The sequence below is a fragment of the Neoarius graeffei genome, chromosome 24 (assembly GCF_027579695.1).
Source record: "Neoarius graeffei isolate fNeoGra1 chromosome 24, fNeoGra1.pri, whole genome shotgun sequence".
Taxonomy (NCBI): domain Eukaryota; kingdom Metazoa; phylum Chordata; class Actinopteri; order Siluriformes; family Ariidae; genus Neoarius; species Neoarius graeffei.
Window position 1 is genome coordinate 16,666,877 of NC_083592.1, and position 12,980 is coordinate 16,679,856.

Here is a 12,980-nt window from a genome sequence, read left to right on the forward strand (position 1 = left end):
AGGAAAACGCTACATTCCAGCATAAGAACCTTATCCCATCTGTGAAACATGGTGATGGTTTTGCTGCATCTGGGCCAGGACGGCTTGGCATCATTGATGGGACAATGAATTCTGAATTATACCAGCAAATTCGAAAGGAAAGTGTCAGGACAACTGTCCATGAACTGAATCTCAAGAGAAAGTGGGTCATACAGCAAGACAACGACCCTAAGCACACAAATTGTTCTACCAAAGAATGGTTAAAGAAGAATAATGTTTTGGAATGGCCAAGTCAAAGTCCTGACCTTAATCCAATCAAAATGTTGTAGAAGGACTTGAAGCGAGCAGTTCATGTGAGGAAACCCACCAACATCCCAGAGTTGAAGCTGTTCTGTACGGAGGAATGGGCTAAAACTCCTCCAAGCCGGTGTGCGGGACTGATCAACAGTTACTAGAAACGTTTAGTTGCAATTATTACTGCACAAGGGGGTCACACCAGATACTGAAAGCAAAGGTTCACATACTTTTGCCACTCACAGATATGTACTATTGGATCATTTTCCTCAATAAATAAATGACCAAGTATAATATCCTTGTCTCATTTGTTTAATTGGGTTCTCTTTATCTACTTTTAGGACTTGTGTGAAAATCTGATGTTTTAGGTCATCTTTATGCAGAAATATAGAAAATTCTAAAGAGTTCACAAACTTTCAAGCACCACTGTATTTATGAATATTTATCTCAGATGCTCCAGATCAGTAGCCTAGTAAACTAGACCCACCCGCCTAGCGGCCAAAAATATTTTTGCCTAGCGAATGGGTCTAGCCTCGCACCATATAAACAAAAACACCCCGGGCATCAAATCGTGCCCGCCAATCACAACGCAAGGTTTTTGTTTGGATTCTTTGGGCGGGCTTTTGCAGGAGTGACGACAAAGCTGCACGACGCTGGAGAAAGCACAACAGGAAAGATGGCTACGGCTAGAGAACAGCGCGCATTTGACTCCGCTTTGGAATCAGTTTTAGAAGAATTAGACTTGGAGTTTTCGTTGAAACATGAGCAGGAAGAGGCTCTCCGCTCATTCCTTTTCAAGAAGGACGTTTTCGCTGTTTTGCCGACCGGCTATGGCAAAAGTCTGATCTACCAGCTGGCTCCGCTCGTAGCCAAAAGGATGGGGCTAGTTTTTGCAGTACGAAGAATTAATAAACAGCTTTGAAACATTACTTTTTGATTGTTTCTTATTTTCCCGTTATTTTAAATTTAAGGGAAATTATTTCACCAAACACCACTAAATAAAAACTCTCAAAAACAGTTTAAGTAAACCCTTGAAAAACACTTGGGGGGGAAAAAAAAAAAGTGTATGTTAAGTATGTGGTACAGACTCCAAACTTGTGGTCATTATCTCCAAACTTCTTAATATCTAGAACCTGTTTATTAATTAATACGCATTTTGAAAAATTATTTATTTCAAGGTCTTCCCCACTGCGCGCTCTGACTACGTCACAGCCACTGTTGCGCTGATTGGTCAGAGCATTGGCCTATACGCACTGAGACCGTTTGAAAAGACAGCAGTTTGTTCCTCCTACCCGCTTCGGAAATGTCTACGGATCGAGGCCAGACTAAATATTCACATTTAGTCTGGCTTGCCAGGCTACCAGATCAGTGTTTCCTATGAGAGTTTGAATCAGGGATGTGATTTGGGGCTGGTGAAATTATCTGAAAATTTTAGCCGGGGGTCTGGGGGCCACAGGCCCCCAGCCGGTCCAGGGCAGCGCCCTGGTGGGGGGACAAGGGGGAAAGCCCCCCGAAGCTCCTGGGTTTTGGGGTTTTCTGACTTAAAAATTGTACTAAAATGGCAAGCAAACACACAAGAAAAAACTTGTCATGATTAACAAATTCAAGCCAATTTAATGGTCAACATGCAACTCTGACACACACTCTCTCACTCGCGTGCGCACACACTCTCACTCGCGCGCACACGCACTCTCACTCGCGCTCTCTCGCGCGCTCTCTCACTCGCGCGCGCATGCACGCTCTCTCACTCGCTCACTCCCTCTCTCTCTCTCTTTGCATCTTTACGCTCGATCACGGAGGCTGCCATCTTTCAACTCTGTTTGAAGCGAGTTTACATACAGCTATCTAACAAGCGCGTTCATTGGTTGTTACAGAGCGATGGGCCAATCACGTACCTCGTTTCATCTCAATGACGGAATTGCGTAAATGACGTAATTACGTCAATGAGATGAAACGAGGTAAATGATTGGCCCATCGCTCTGTAACAACCAATGAATGCGCTTGCTTCAAACAAAGAGTTGAAAGATGGCAGCCTCCGTGATCGAGGCGTAAAGATGCAAATCCGAGGCTGCCATCTTTCAAACAAAGTCAGAACGAATAGGATACGAATGTGGATTTGAGGGAAAAATCGGAAGCATTTTTTTTTTCAAGTTTTGAGGTGAAAAAAGCGGAATTCCGTGAATTCGTGGAAAAATCACATCCCTGTTTGAATGAATTCCACCATATACATGATTAACAGTTTGGTTTAGGGGTGGAAAGGAATAATAACAGTCAAATTGGTCAGAGTCTCTCGGATATGGCTGCATCAGCTTAAGTCTAGATCTGGGTTGGATTAAAAAGGAAAAATGTGTGTTTTTTATTTATTTATTTATATATATATATATATATATATATATATATATATATATATACACACACATATATACATATATATATATATATATATATACACACACATATATACACACACACACATATATATATATATATATATATATATTTTTTTTTTCTGTTGGAAATCAATTTTAAATTCTCATCATGAGCAAGCGAACAAGAGAGAGAATCAAACGTTTGAAGATCTATACCTGTTTAGTGTTCCAAATATCCAGGAGTCATTTCATATTCATAAAAAATACAAGCAATTTGCCAAAAATGAACTTTTTTAGTTCTCTATGAAAGCCAAAACCATTTTTCTTTCAAATAAACATTTAAGCTGAGCCCACCATTGCTCCAACAAACACATTTTTTGTTTAAAATGGTGTTCTACATTCTCTCAAATTTCTCCAAATCATACTTAAATGACAAACTGCTGCAATCGCAAGCAATATACTGTATCTACTATACAGCATTGCAGTGCATGTATGATTTCCAGTAAAATTTTCATTTCATAATAGTGAAGAAAGGCAAAAACACTTCATCCTGGGAACATTACATGCAAGACAGGAGAACTCCTCCTGGATGGGATGCCAGAGGGTGCACACACACCCACAGGCAATTTAGCATATCCAGTCTGCCTACCTGCACGTATTTGGACAGTGAGACACCTGTGTAACAAAAGCTCAAATCCAACACCCAGTATTCTCACATATCATATTACTGATGAACTCTGTATTCAGGTGTGGTTGAGGTGATTAACTCACATTTCCCTGAAAATCAGGTCTTTTGTCAAATGGAAAATTTGTCAGCAAAGGCCAGAAAACTGGGGTGGCACGGTGGTGTAGTGGTTAGCACTGTCGCCTCACAGCAAGAAGGTTCTGGGTTCGAGCCCCGTGGCCGGCAAGGGCCTTTCTGTGTGGAGTTTGCATGTTCTCCCTGTGTCCGCGTGGGTTTCCTCCGGGTGCTCCGGTTTCCCCCACAGTCCAAAGACATGCAGGTTAGGTTAACTGGTGACTCTAAACTGACCGTAGGTGTGAATGTGAGTGTGAATGGTTGTCTGTGTCTATGTGTCAGCCCCGTGATGACCTGGTGACTTGTCCAGGGTGTACCCCGCCTTTCACCCGTAGTCAGCTGGGATAGGCTCCAGCTTGCCTGCGACCCTGTAGAACAGGATAAAGCAGCTAGAGATAATGAGATGAGGTCAGAAAACTGAAGTTACCTTGGAGGAGGTGGAACAGGTCTCTGCACGCTGAAACATAAGCCATGAGCCTGATTTGGTCCGTGATAGGGATCCTGACCAAGAACAACCACCTTCACCTAACAAAACCGAGCCAAAATAAACAAAATCACATTAGTGGTAATTATTTTTTTTGGTCTCGTTTTACTGCTGGGTTGCCATTTTTGCAAATGCATTTCACGTCAATGTATAAAAATTGTGTATAAACCTATAAATAAATCCTACTCAACATGTGTATGAAGTCAGAGGCTCAAATGCTACATTAACTTCAAATAAAAACACAAACAAACAGACAGACAAACAAACAACCACGCATCAGCCTTCAGATTCTCACTAGTTGTTCTTCAGCCCCGAAACATCTCTAGCTCATCATACCATGTATTTGGATCTACAGACATCTATCACTACGGTAGGTGCTATGACTGCATCACATGTTCAGCTGCATTACTGCGTCCCCTAGACAGGTTCCTCTTGTTCATGAACAGCATAGATTTATATTTATATATATATATATATATATATATATATATATATATATATATATATATATATAAATAAATAAAATATATATATATTTTTTTATGGGTACTGAAATGGGGACATGAACTTATTTTTAAAAATTCACCTAAAACCATTTCTTTTTTTACCATCAGGTCACAAAACATGTAATCTTTAATGAATGATATGTTAAAAGATAACTTTAATTTTCTGAGATGTAATAAAAACATATTTATATGCCAAAGTCAGAACGCAACAGAAGTGTTGTGGACATATATATTCTCAATTTTAACAATGTAGAATTACTTTTTGAAACATAGGAAGGTGATGTTTTAGCAAATATAATTAATAAACGTGTAGTAGAATAAACATACACATTCTTTCAATAAGATTAACATGGTATATAGCTAGATTGTAATTAATTTGTAACAGACGCGAGATGGACAATCGTAACAGAAGTAATGTAACAGACATCATTTTGGAACTCATAGGCTTGACTTTGGCATATAAATATGTTTTTATTACATCTCAGAAAATTAAAGTTATCTTTTAACATATCATTCATTAAAGATTACATGTTTTGTGACCTGATGGTAAAAAAAGAAATGGTTTTAGGTGAATAAGTTAATGTCCCCATAAGCATGGAATCACTCATATATAGCATTAACAATGCTGTAGATATTAAAGAAACCCTAATCTGAAGTTTGGGGAGGGGGTTTTGGCACCACAGTTGAAGTACCCCCTCGCCATTTACTTCAAGGAGAATTAGGTAAGATCAGTCCATTTTTCTTCATGATTAGCTTACTAATGGTTAAGAATTTAACACCATCCCCACCCATGTTCACAGAGCTCTGCCCCCAGGATCTACAGTGGCAGTTATATAGTTACAAAATTATAATAAAGGCAAATACTTTACGATTTACTTGGTGTATACTGATGAAGTTACTTTTTTTTTTTTGGCCAAGGGAAGGGCGGTGGGCCAGAATTATAATGTGGTGGTGTACCACTTTAAAAGCGCCCATGGAGAATACTGCATTTGTACCTTTACTGTGCATTTTCTACTTCGACAGGTACTTTCAAAGGTACATTGTATCCACTTTTGTGGGTGAAATGCATATTAATCCCATATTAATAATTAAGTGAAGCAAACAAGATGAGATTCAAGGGTAGAATTTCAGCTTTAATTCATAAAGTTGACCAAAAAAAATAAAAAAAAATACTGCATTAACCATTTAAGAATTACAGTCAGTCTTTTCATAGTCCCGCCATTCTCACAGGCTCAAAATTAACTGGACAATTATCCAATACACATTTTCATGATCAGTTATGGCTTGTTTCCTCATTATTTCATGACAAATTAAGAGAAATTATCTGGAGTTGACTCCAAGTGTTGAATTTACAGGTGGTTCACGGGAACTCTCAATATGCGCGCCAAGGACAAGTGAATGCACCATCATTAGGATGAAAAAACAAAAAACAGACCTATCAGACAGACAGCAGAAACTTTGAGTGACCAAATCGACAAGTTGGTACATTCTTAGAAAGAAGGAATGCACTGGCAAGCTCAGCAACACAAAAAGACCTGGATAACTAAAAGTGGATCACTGCAAAATACTTTCTTTGGTAAAGAAAAACCTCTTCATAACATTTAGCCAAGTCAAGAACACTCTTGAGAAGGTAGGTGTATCATTGTCAAAGTGAACGTAAATACAGAGGGTTTATCTCAAGATGCAAACCACTGGTAAAACTCAAGAACAGAAAAGCCAGATTAAACTTTGCTCGAAAGCACAGTCCAATTCTTGAACAATATTCTCTGGAGAGATGAAACCAAGATTAACTTGTACCAGAATGATGGAAAGAGAACTATGGACCACATCATCTGTCAAACATGGTGGAGATGGGCATGCATGACTGCCAGTGGCACTGGGTCACTAGTGTTTACTGATGTGATTGAGGCCGACAGAAGTAACAGGATCAGGTCTGATTATACAGTATAGGAGGTAGGCTTGGGTGGTATCTTTATTCATACAATCCTACTGTCCTGACATTTCACCAGGGCATATAGTATCCATACTATATAATAACTGCATCCAAGTATTAAAAAATTGTGTTTATCCTGAATTTATAAATGTTAGTTTGTCCAAATACTTTTGGGACTGCAAAAAAATGGCTGCAATTCCTAAACATTTATAGCAATATTTTTGTTCAAGTCTTTGAAATAAAGCTGAAAGTCTACACTTCAATTTGCCCTGATGTATTTGGTTGCTCATCTCTTTGAAATGTTACCGCAGCAAGAAACCCAAACAAGAACAAAACTCTGATATGTACAGAAACGACACAGAATCTTTTTACTGGCTGAATTAACGCTGGTTGAAAAGCGTTAAAGCATTAAAATAAGATTGTTGCGGCAAACAGAACCAACGCCAGCTTTCATTCCCTGAAAAGACACAGGGGTGTTTCCAAACAACTCATCTTATTCATCTCACCCACACATATTTCCTGCTGGTCCAGGGAATCAAACCAGAGACCTTTTGGTGCCAAAGCTGCCCCTCTCTAACCTTTAGACGATGGCTTCTGCAATATTAATGGCATTAATATGAATTGAAAAGTTTAATCCAGCCACTGGGGGTGCATAAGCGTACTCTTGGTGCCAGTCCCAAGCCTGGATAAATTGGAGAGGGTTGCGTCAGGAAGGGCATCCGGTGTAAAACTGTGCTAAACCTAACATGGGTATTGAAAAGAATACCATACCGGATCAGTCAGGGCCCGGGTTGACAACGGCCACCTCCGGTACTGTTGGGTGCCGGTGGAAAGTATGCTACTGTTGTGCCAAAACGGAGAAGGAAAAAGAGGGGGAGGCGTGTTAGGAGAGAGCATGAAAGATGGAAGGGAAGGAGCTTAGAACTGAGGGTAGGAACACTGAATGTGTGAACATTCAGTGCAGAGCGAGAGAGTTATCAGGTATGATGGAAAGAAGGAAGTTGAACATTGTGTGTGTGCAGGAGACTAGGGGGTCATTCCGTGCCAACTCACCTAAGGGTCCCCACATCACCGTCTCAGATTTTGCTCAAAAAAATTCTATAATCAAGAATCATATGTTTGTACCACACATGCAAAATATTAGCTCCCAATTCATTGTAGTTTTGGAACTACTGGCCTTTGAAATTTTGATGTCAAAATACCACATGACGAAATGGCTCTTTCCCCAACTTCAGAGACCCATAACTTTTTATTGCAGCTATCTAGACAGTTGTGTTTGCAGATTCTTACTGAATGATACCCACTCTTTTCAAATCTGTTGTCAGAAAGCCTCTGAAGGACATACGTTTTGCATAATGGGAAGCCAAAAATGACGTTTTGGCCAAAATCACATAAAATTCATTAAAACTCTAGGGGGCATAGTAGAAATATGAAGCTAGTTAGATTTTTTTCCTCACTACATAGTATTTGTAGGGTTGTTATCTGTTCACAGAAACATATTTTGCCATGAAATTTCAATTCCTGAATTTACAAAAAAAATTTTAACATCTTACGTCCTTTCCGAGGGGGCTAAAATAGGGCATTTTCGCCATCTTATTTGGTCATGTGGCTAGGGGTTTAGGATCTTCAAATTTTTTGTGAAGATGCTCTCATATAAGATGTAACTACGCCCTGATTTTTTTTTACAAACGCCCCTTGCTTCATATTTTAATAATTTTTTTTGTACATGGACAGTTTCATCATTTTTCACTTTTTTTCACATTCAGAACTCTGTAACTCTAAATTGGAAGATTCCTACTAGCAGCTATTTCAGATTTACATACACTGACACACAAATTTTCATATTTTAGTAGTTGTATGCCCAAGAAATTCATATTTTTCTTTCTATTGGGACCTAAAAACAGCTATTTGGCCAAAAATGACAAAAACGCTGGGCAGCTTTTAATAAACAAGGGAATAATAAAGGGGTGTTTTGCACACAAATTAAGGCTTATAAGAACCTAATCTAGGCATACACATTTCCTGAACAATTTTTTCTGTATTGTATATTATTTTTTGCAATTAGAAAATTTTAGGTATAATTGCAATTTTTGTTGAATATCCTTGGAAAATATAGAAAAATAACAAAATTCTGGAGTAGTATTTTTTATATACTTCAAGGTTGTGTAAGCACAAAACATTTAGCAATGAGGTTTTATTTACATATTAACACATTCAATGATCCATGATCATGATGTTGAAAAACATCACAAGATTTGTACATAATTTAAAGTCAAATATGGGCATCCGTGATAATGGGTAATTCATTCACAGGCAGTACAGTTTCATGTGATGTGCTAAGACACTCATAAACTGTCATCTAGTAGTACATAAGTTAAAACTTAAGTCTTTCACAAGTTTGAAGTCATCCTCTGTTAGTTGGTAATGGCGTCCCCCACTTTTTATGTTTGGGGCCTCTACCACACAAAGGACATGAAGCAAAGGCACCCAACATTCATCTTTCCTGCTTTGTGGTGGCCATGAGAATGTGTTGCCTCGTCCTTGTCTCATGAAATTGACATGCACATCATTTTCTTCTTCATTTCTGGTGACAATATTTCCAATGTACCATTTTCTGTCATAAACACAGGCAATATATTTGCCTGGCTGGTACATATTTGGTGCAGATTGGGACATTTGGCTTGGGGCCTGTAACTGGGACTGTAAAACTGGTGTGGTTTCAGGTCCTATGTCCACTACCGATGATGGTACCACATCAGAAGAAACCCTTCTCATCTCCAGCTGAGTGGGTGCAATTGGGCAGAAGCTGTGATGAGATCTTGTTCCAGGATAGAAAAAGTCACCACATCTTTAATTTATGAGGAAAATAGCCCATTCCCTCCAGAACTTGAAAAATATCAAGTCAACATTTTTGTCATTTTTGGCCAAATAGCTGTTTTTAGGTCCCAATAGAAAGAAAAATATGAATTTCTTGGGCAGACTACTACTAAAATATGAAAATTTGTATGTCAGTGTATGTAAATCTGAAATAGCTGCTAGTAGGAATTTTCCAATGTAGAGTTACAGAGTTCTGAATGTGGAAAAAAGTGAAAAAATGATGAAACTGTCCATGTACAAAAAAAATTATTAAAATATGAAGCAAGGGGCGTTTGTTAAAAAAAAATCAGGGAGTAGTTACATCTTATATGAGAGCATCTTCACAAAAAACTAGAAGATCCTAAACCCCTAGCCACATTAACAAATAAGATGGCAAAAATGCCCTATTTTAGCCCCCTCGGAAAGGACGTAAGATGTTAAAAAAAATTTTAAAAATTCAGGAATATAATTTTCATCGCAAAATATGTTTCTGTGAACAGATAACAACCCTACAATTACTATGTAATGAGGAAAAAAATCTAACTAGTTTCATATTTCTACTAGGCCCCTTTGAGTTTTAATGAATTTTAAGCGATTTTGGCCAAAATGCCATTTTTGGCTTCCTATTATGCAAAAAGTATGTCCTTCAGAGGCTTTCTGGAAACAGATTTGAAAAGAGTGGGTATCATTCAGTAAGAATCTGCACACACAACTTTCTAGATAGCTGCAATAAAAAGTTATGGGTCTCTGAAGTTGGGGAAAGAGCCAATTTCGACATGTGGTGTTTTGACATCAATATTTCAAAGGCCTGTAGTTCCAAAACTACAACATAATTGGGGGCTAATATTTTGCATGTGTGGTACAAACATATGATTCTTGATTAGAGAATTTTTTGAGTAAAATCTGAGACGGTGATGTGGGGGAGTTCCTGAAATTTAGGTGAGCTGGCACGGAATGACCCTAGGTGGAAAGGAAACAAGGCAGAGAACACTGGAGGTGGATGCAAGTTGTTTTATTATGGAGTTGATGGAAAGAGAAATGGTGTTGGTATTGTTTTGAGGGGAGAGTTGGTCAACAGTGTGATTGATGTGAAGAGGGTGTCAGAGTGACAGGCATGAAGTTGGAGATTCAAGGAGTGGTAATCAATGTTGTGTGCGCGTATGCCCCACAGGTTGGATGTGAGAATGAAGAGAGTGTCTTTCTGGGAAAAGATGAAGTGGTAGAAAGTATACCGAGGGAGGAGCGTGTGCTGATAGGAGCAGATTTCAATGGATATGTTGGTGAGGGAAACAGAGGCGATGAGGAAGTGATGGGCAGATAAGGTGTAAGAGAGAGAAATGTGGAAAGGCAAATGGTGGTTGATTTTTCAAAGAGGATGAATTTGGCAATACTCAATACATTCTTTGAGAAGAGCAGCACAGGGTGACGTTTAAGAGTGGAGGAAGATCTACACAGGTGGACTACATACTCTGCAGAAGGGGTAACCTGAAGGAGATTGGAGACTGTAAAGTGATGGCAGGGGAGAGTGTAGCTAGACAACATCAAGTAGTCGTGTGCAGGATGAGCTTGAAAGTGAAAAAGTGGAAGCATGAAATAGTGGAGCCGAAGATTAAATGGTGGAAACTTAAGAGATTGAACATTAGGAGTTTAGGGAAGAAATGAGGCAAGCATTGAGTGGTAATGGAAGTCTGCCAGAAGATTGGGATACTACTGCTATACTAGTAAGCGAGGCAGCAAAGGTGCTAGGGTGGTCATCAGGAAGGAGGAAGGAAGACAAGGAGATATGGTGGTGGAACAAAAAAAGTCCAGGAAATTATAAAAGAGCAGAGGCTAGCAAAGAAGAATTGGGATGATCAGAGAGATGAGGAAAGCAGGCGGTTGTACAGAAACAGAAGGCAAAAAGAGCAGTAGCAAAGGCGAAAGCAGATGCATACCAGGAGTTGTACAAAAAGACTGGAAACCAAAGAAGGAGAGAAAGACCTGTACAGACTAGCTAGGCAGTCTTTTTTCCACGAGTGTTGGCGTTAATTACTAATCCTTTTTATTTTTTCTACAAATAATTTTCCGGTATCCTCTTCATTTTTTTTAAATTGTACTTTCGCTTTCCTTTTTTTCCTCTCTTATTTTTTTTCAGAACGCCAAGATCGGAAGCTTTTTTTTTCTCCTCCTGTGTAAAGACCACAAGCGGAGGCCATCCACATCGGATCTGCTTTAATATCAACAGATCTTCGATTAAGGTGCGTGAATCCTTTCATCATGGCCAGGGCTCTACAGTACGCACATTTCACTCGCATTTGTGAGCGAATTTTTCAGCATGCGAACAACGGGAAAAAAAAAAAAAAAAAAAAAAAACACGCACATTTGTGCGAGGGCTTCTTGCGGCCAACAATTTAGGAAGGCACTGAGCACAGACGCGACGAGTTTAACATTCTAAAATGAATCAAACGTTAAACTGCAAAGTATGTAAATCCAGCGCTGGATAGCCTCCCTAATATAGTGTAACGAGTAGCGGCCTGTATTGTTGTGTGTGTGTTCAGTGTTGTGTACGTGCGTGTGTTCTGCCTGCGCCTTGCTCCCTGTCTGTAGTTGCGTGCATTGCCTCTGTCTTTATTTATTTATTTATTTTATTTACCTTTGTTTAACCAGGGAAACAAAATCACATTGAGATAAATATCTCTTTTACAAGTGAGCCCTGGCCAAGGCAGCAGCACACATTACAACACACAAGATACAAAAAAAACAGAAAAAATAAAATATAAAATATAGAATACAATACAAAAGAAAATACATAAAACAAAATCAAAAATAAAACAAGTGCAAACAATTTTGCATGTGTGGTATAGTAAATACATAGAAAACAATGTATAGTTAAGTAAATACATAAAACAAGATCAAAAATTAAAAACAAGTGCAAACAGTATTGAATGTATGATTAAGATAAAATTTGAATTCGTTGACAGACATAAAACTAGCAAGTCTGAGTGATTTTTGAATCTCATTCCACGCAGCTGAGGCACAATAACTAAAAGCAGTTTTACCAAATTCTGTCTTCATTTTAGGGACATTTAAAAGAATGTAACTACTTGAGCGTAGATTATACCCTTGATTGCTACAAGATAAAAGACTACAGATATACAAAGGAAACTGACCAAGTATCGCCTTATATACAAAGAGGAGCCAATGCTTATGCCGTCTAATATGTAATGATGGCCAGCCTACTAGATTATACAGTACACAGTGGTGCGTAGAGTGATTTTTACGAGATATAAATCTTAACGCGGAATGATAAACAGAATCTAAAGATTGTAAAAGTGCCTTAGTGGTGTTTCTATAAAAAATATCCCCATAATCTAGAACAGGTAAAAATGTAGCTTCTACCAACTTTCTTCTGGCAGACTGAGAAAAGCAAGCACTATTGCGATAATAAAACCCCAATTTTAATCTTAGCTTAAAAAGCAATTGTTTTACATGGAGTTTAAAAGATAGATCTTCCTCCAACACAAAGCCTAAATATTTGTAGGAGGAGACCAATTCTATGGATCTGCCCTGCAGCGTATAAAAAGTTGGTATAGAAGAAATACACTTCCGGCTCCTTGAAAAGATCATATATTTAGTTTTCTTATCATTTAATACCAATTTCAGTGATAAAAGATTGTGCTGAACCCTTACAAATGCTTCCTGCAGCTTTAAAATGCACCTGTCAATAGAGGGTGCAGAACAATAAATTACAGTATCATCTGCATATAAGTGTATACTTGCA

General features: G+C 38.5%; 1 protein-coding gene across 2 annotated transcripts in view; it reads right to left on the reverse strand.

Moving 5' to 3' along the window:
• unga (uracil DNA glycosylase a) overlaps positions 1-12,980 on the reverse strand; it is a 40,309-nt gene that overhangs the window by 10,782 nt on the left and 16,547 nt on the right. For both annotated transcript variants that reach the window (XM_060906801.1, XM_060906799.1), the window contains one exon: positions 3,869-3,966. In XM_060906801.1, coding sequence (XP_060762784.1) covers positions 3,869-3,966 — 98 coding nt within the window. The remainder of the gene's footprint in view (positions 1-3,868; positions 3,967-12,980) is intronic.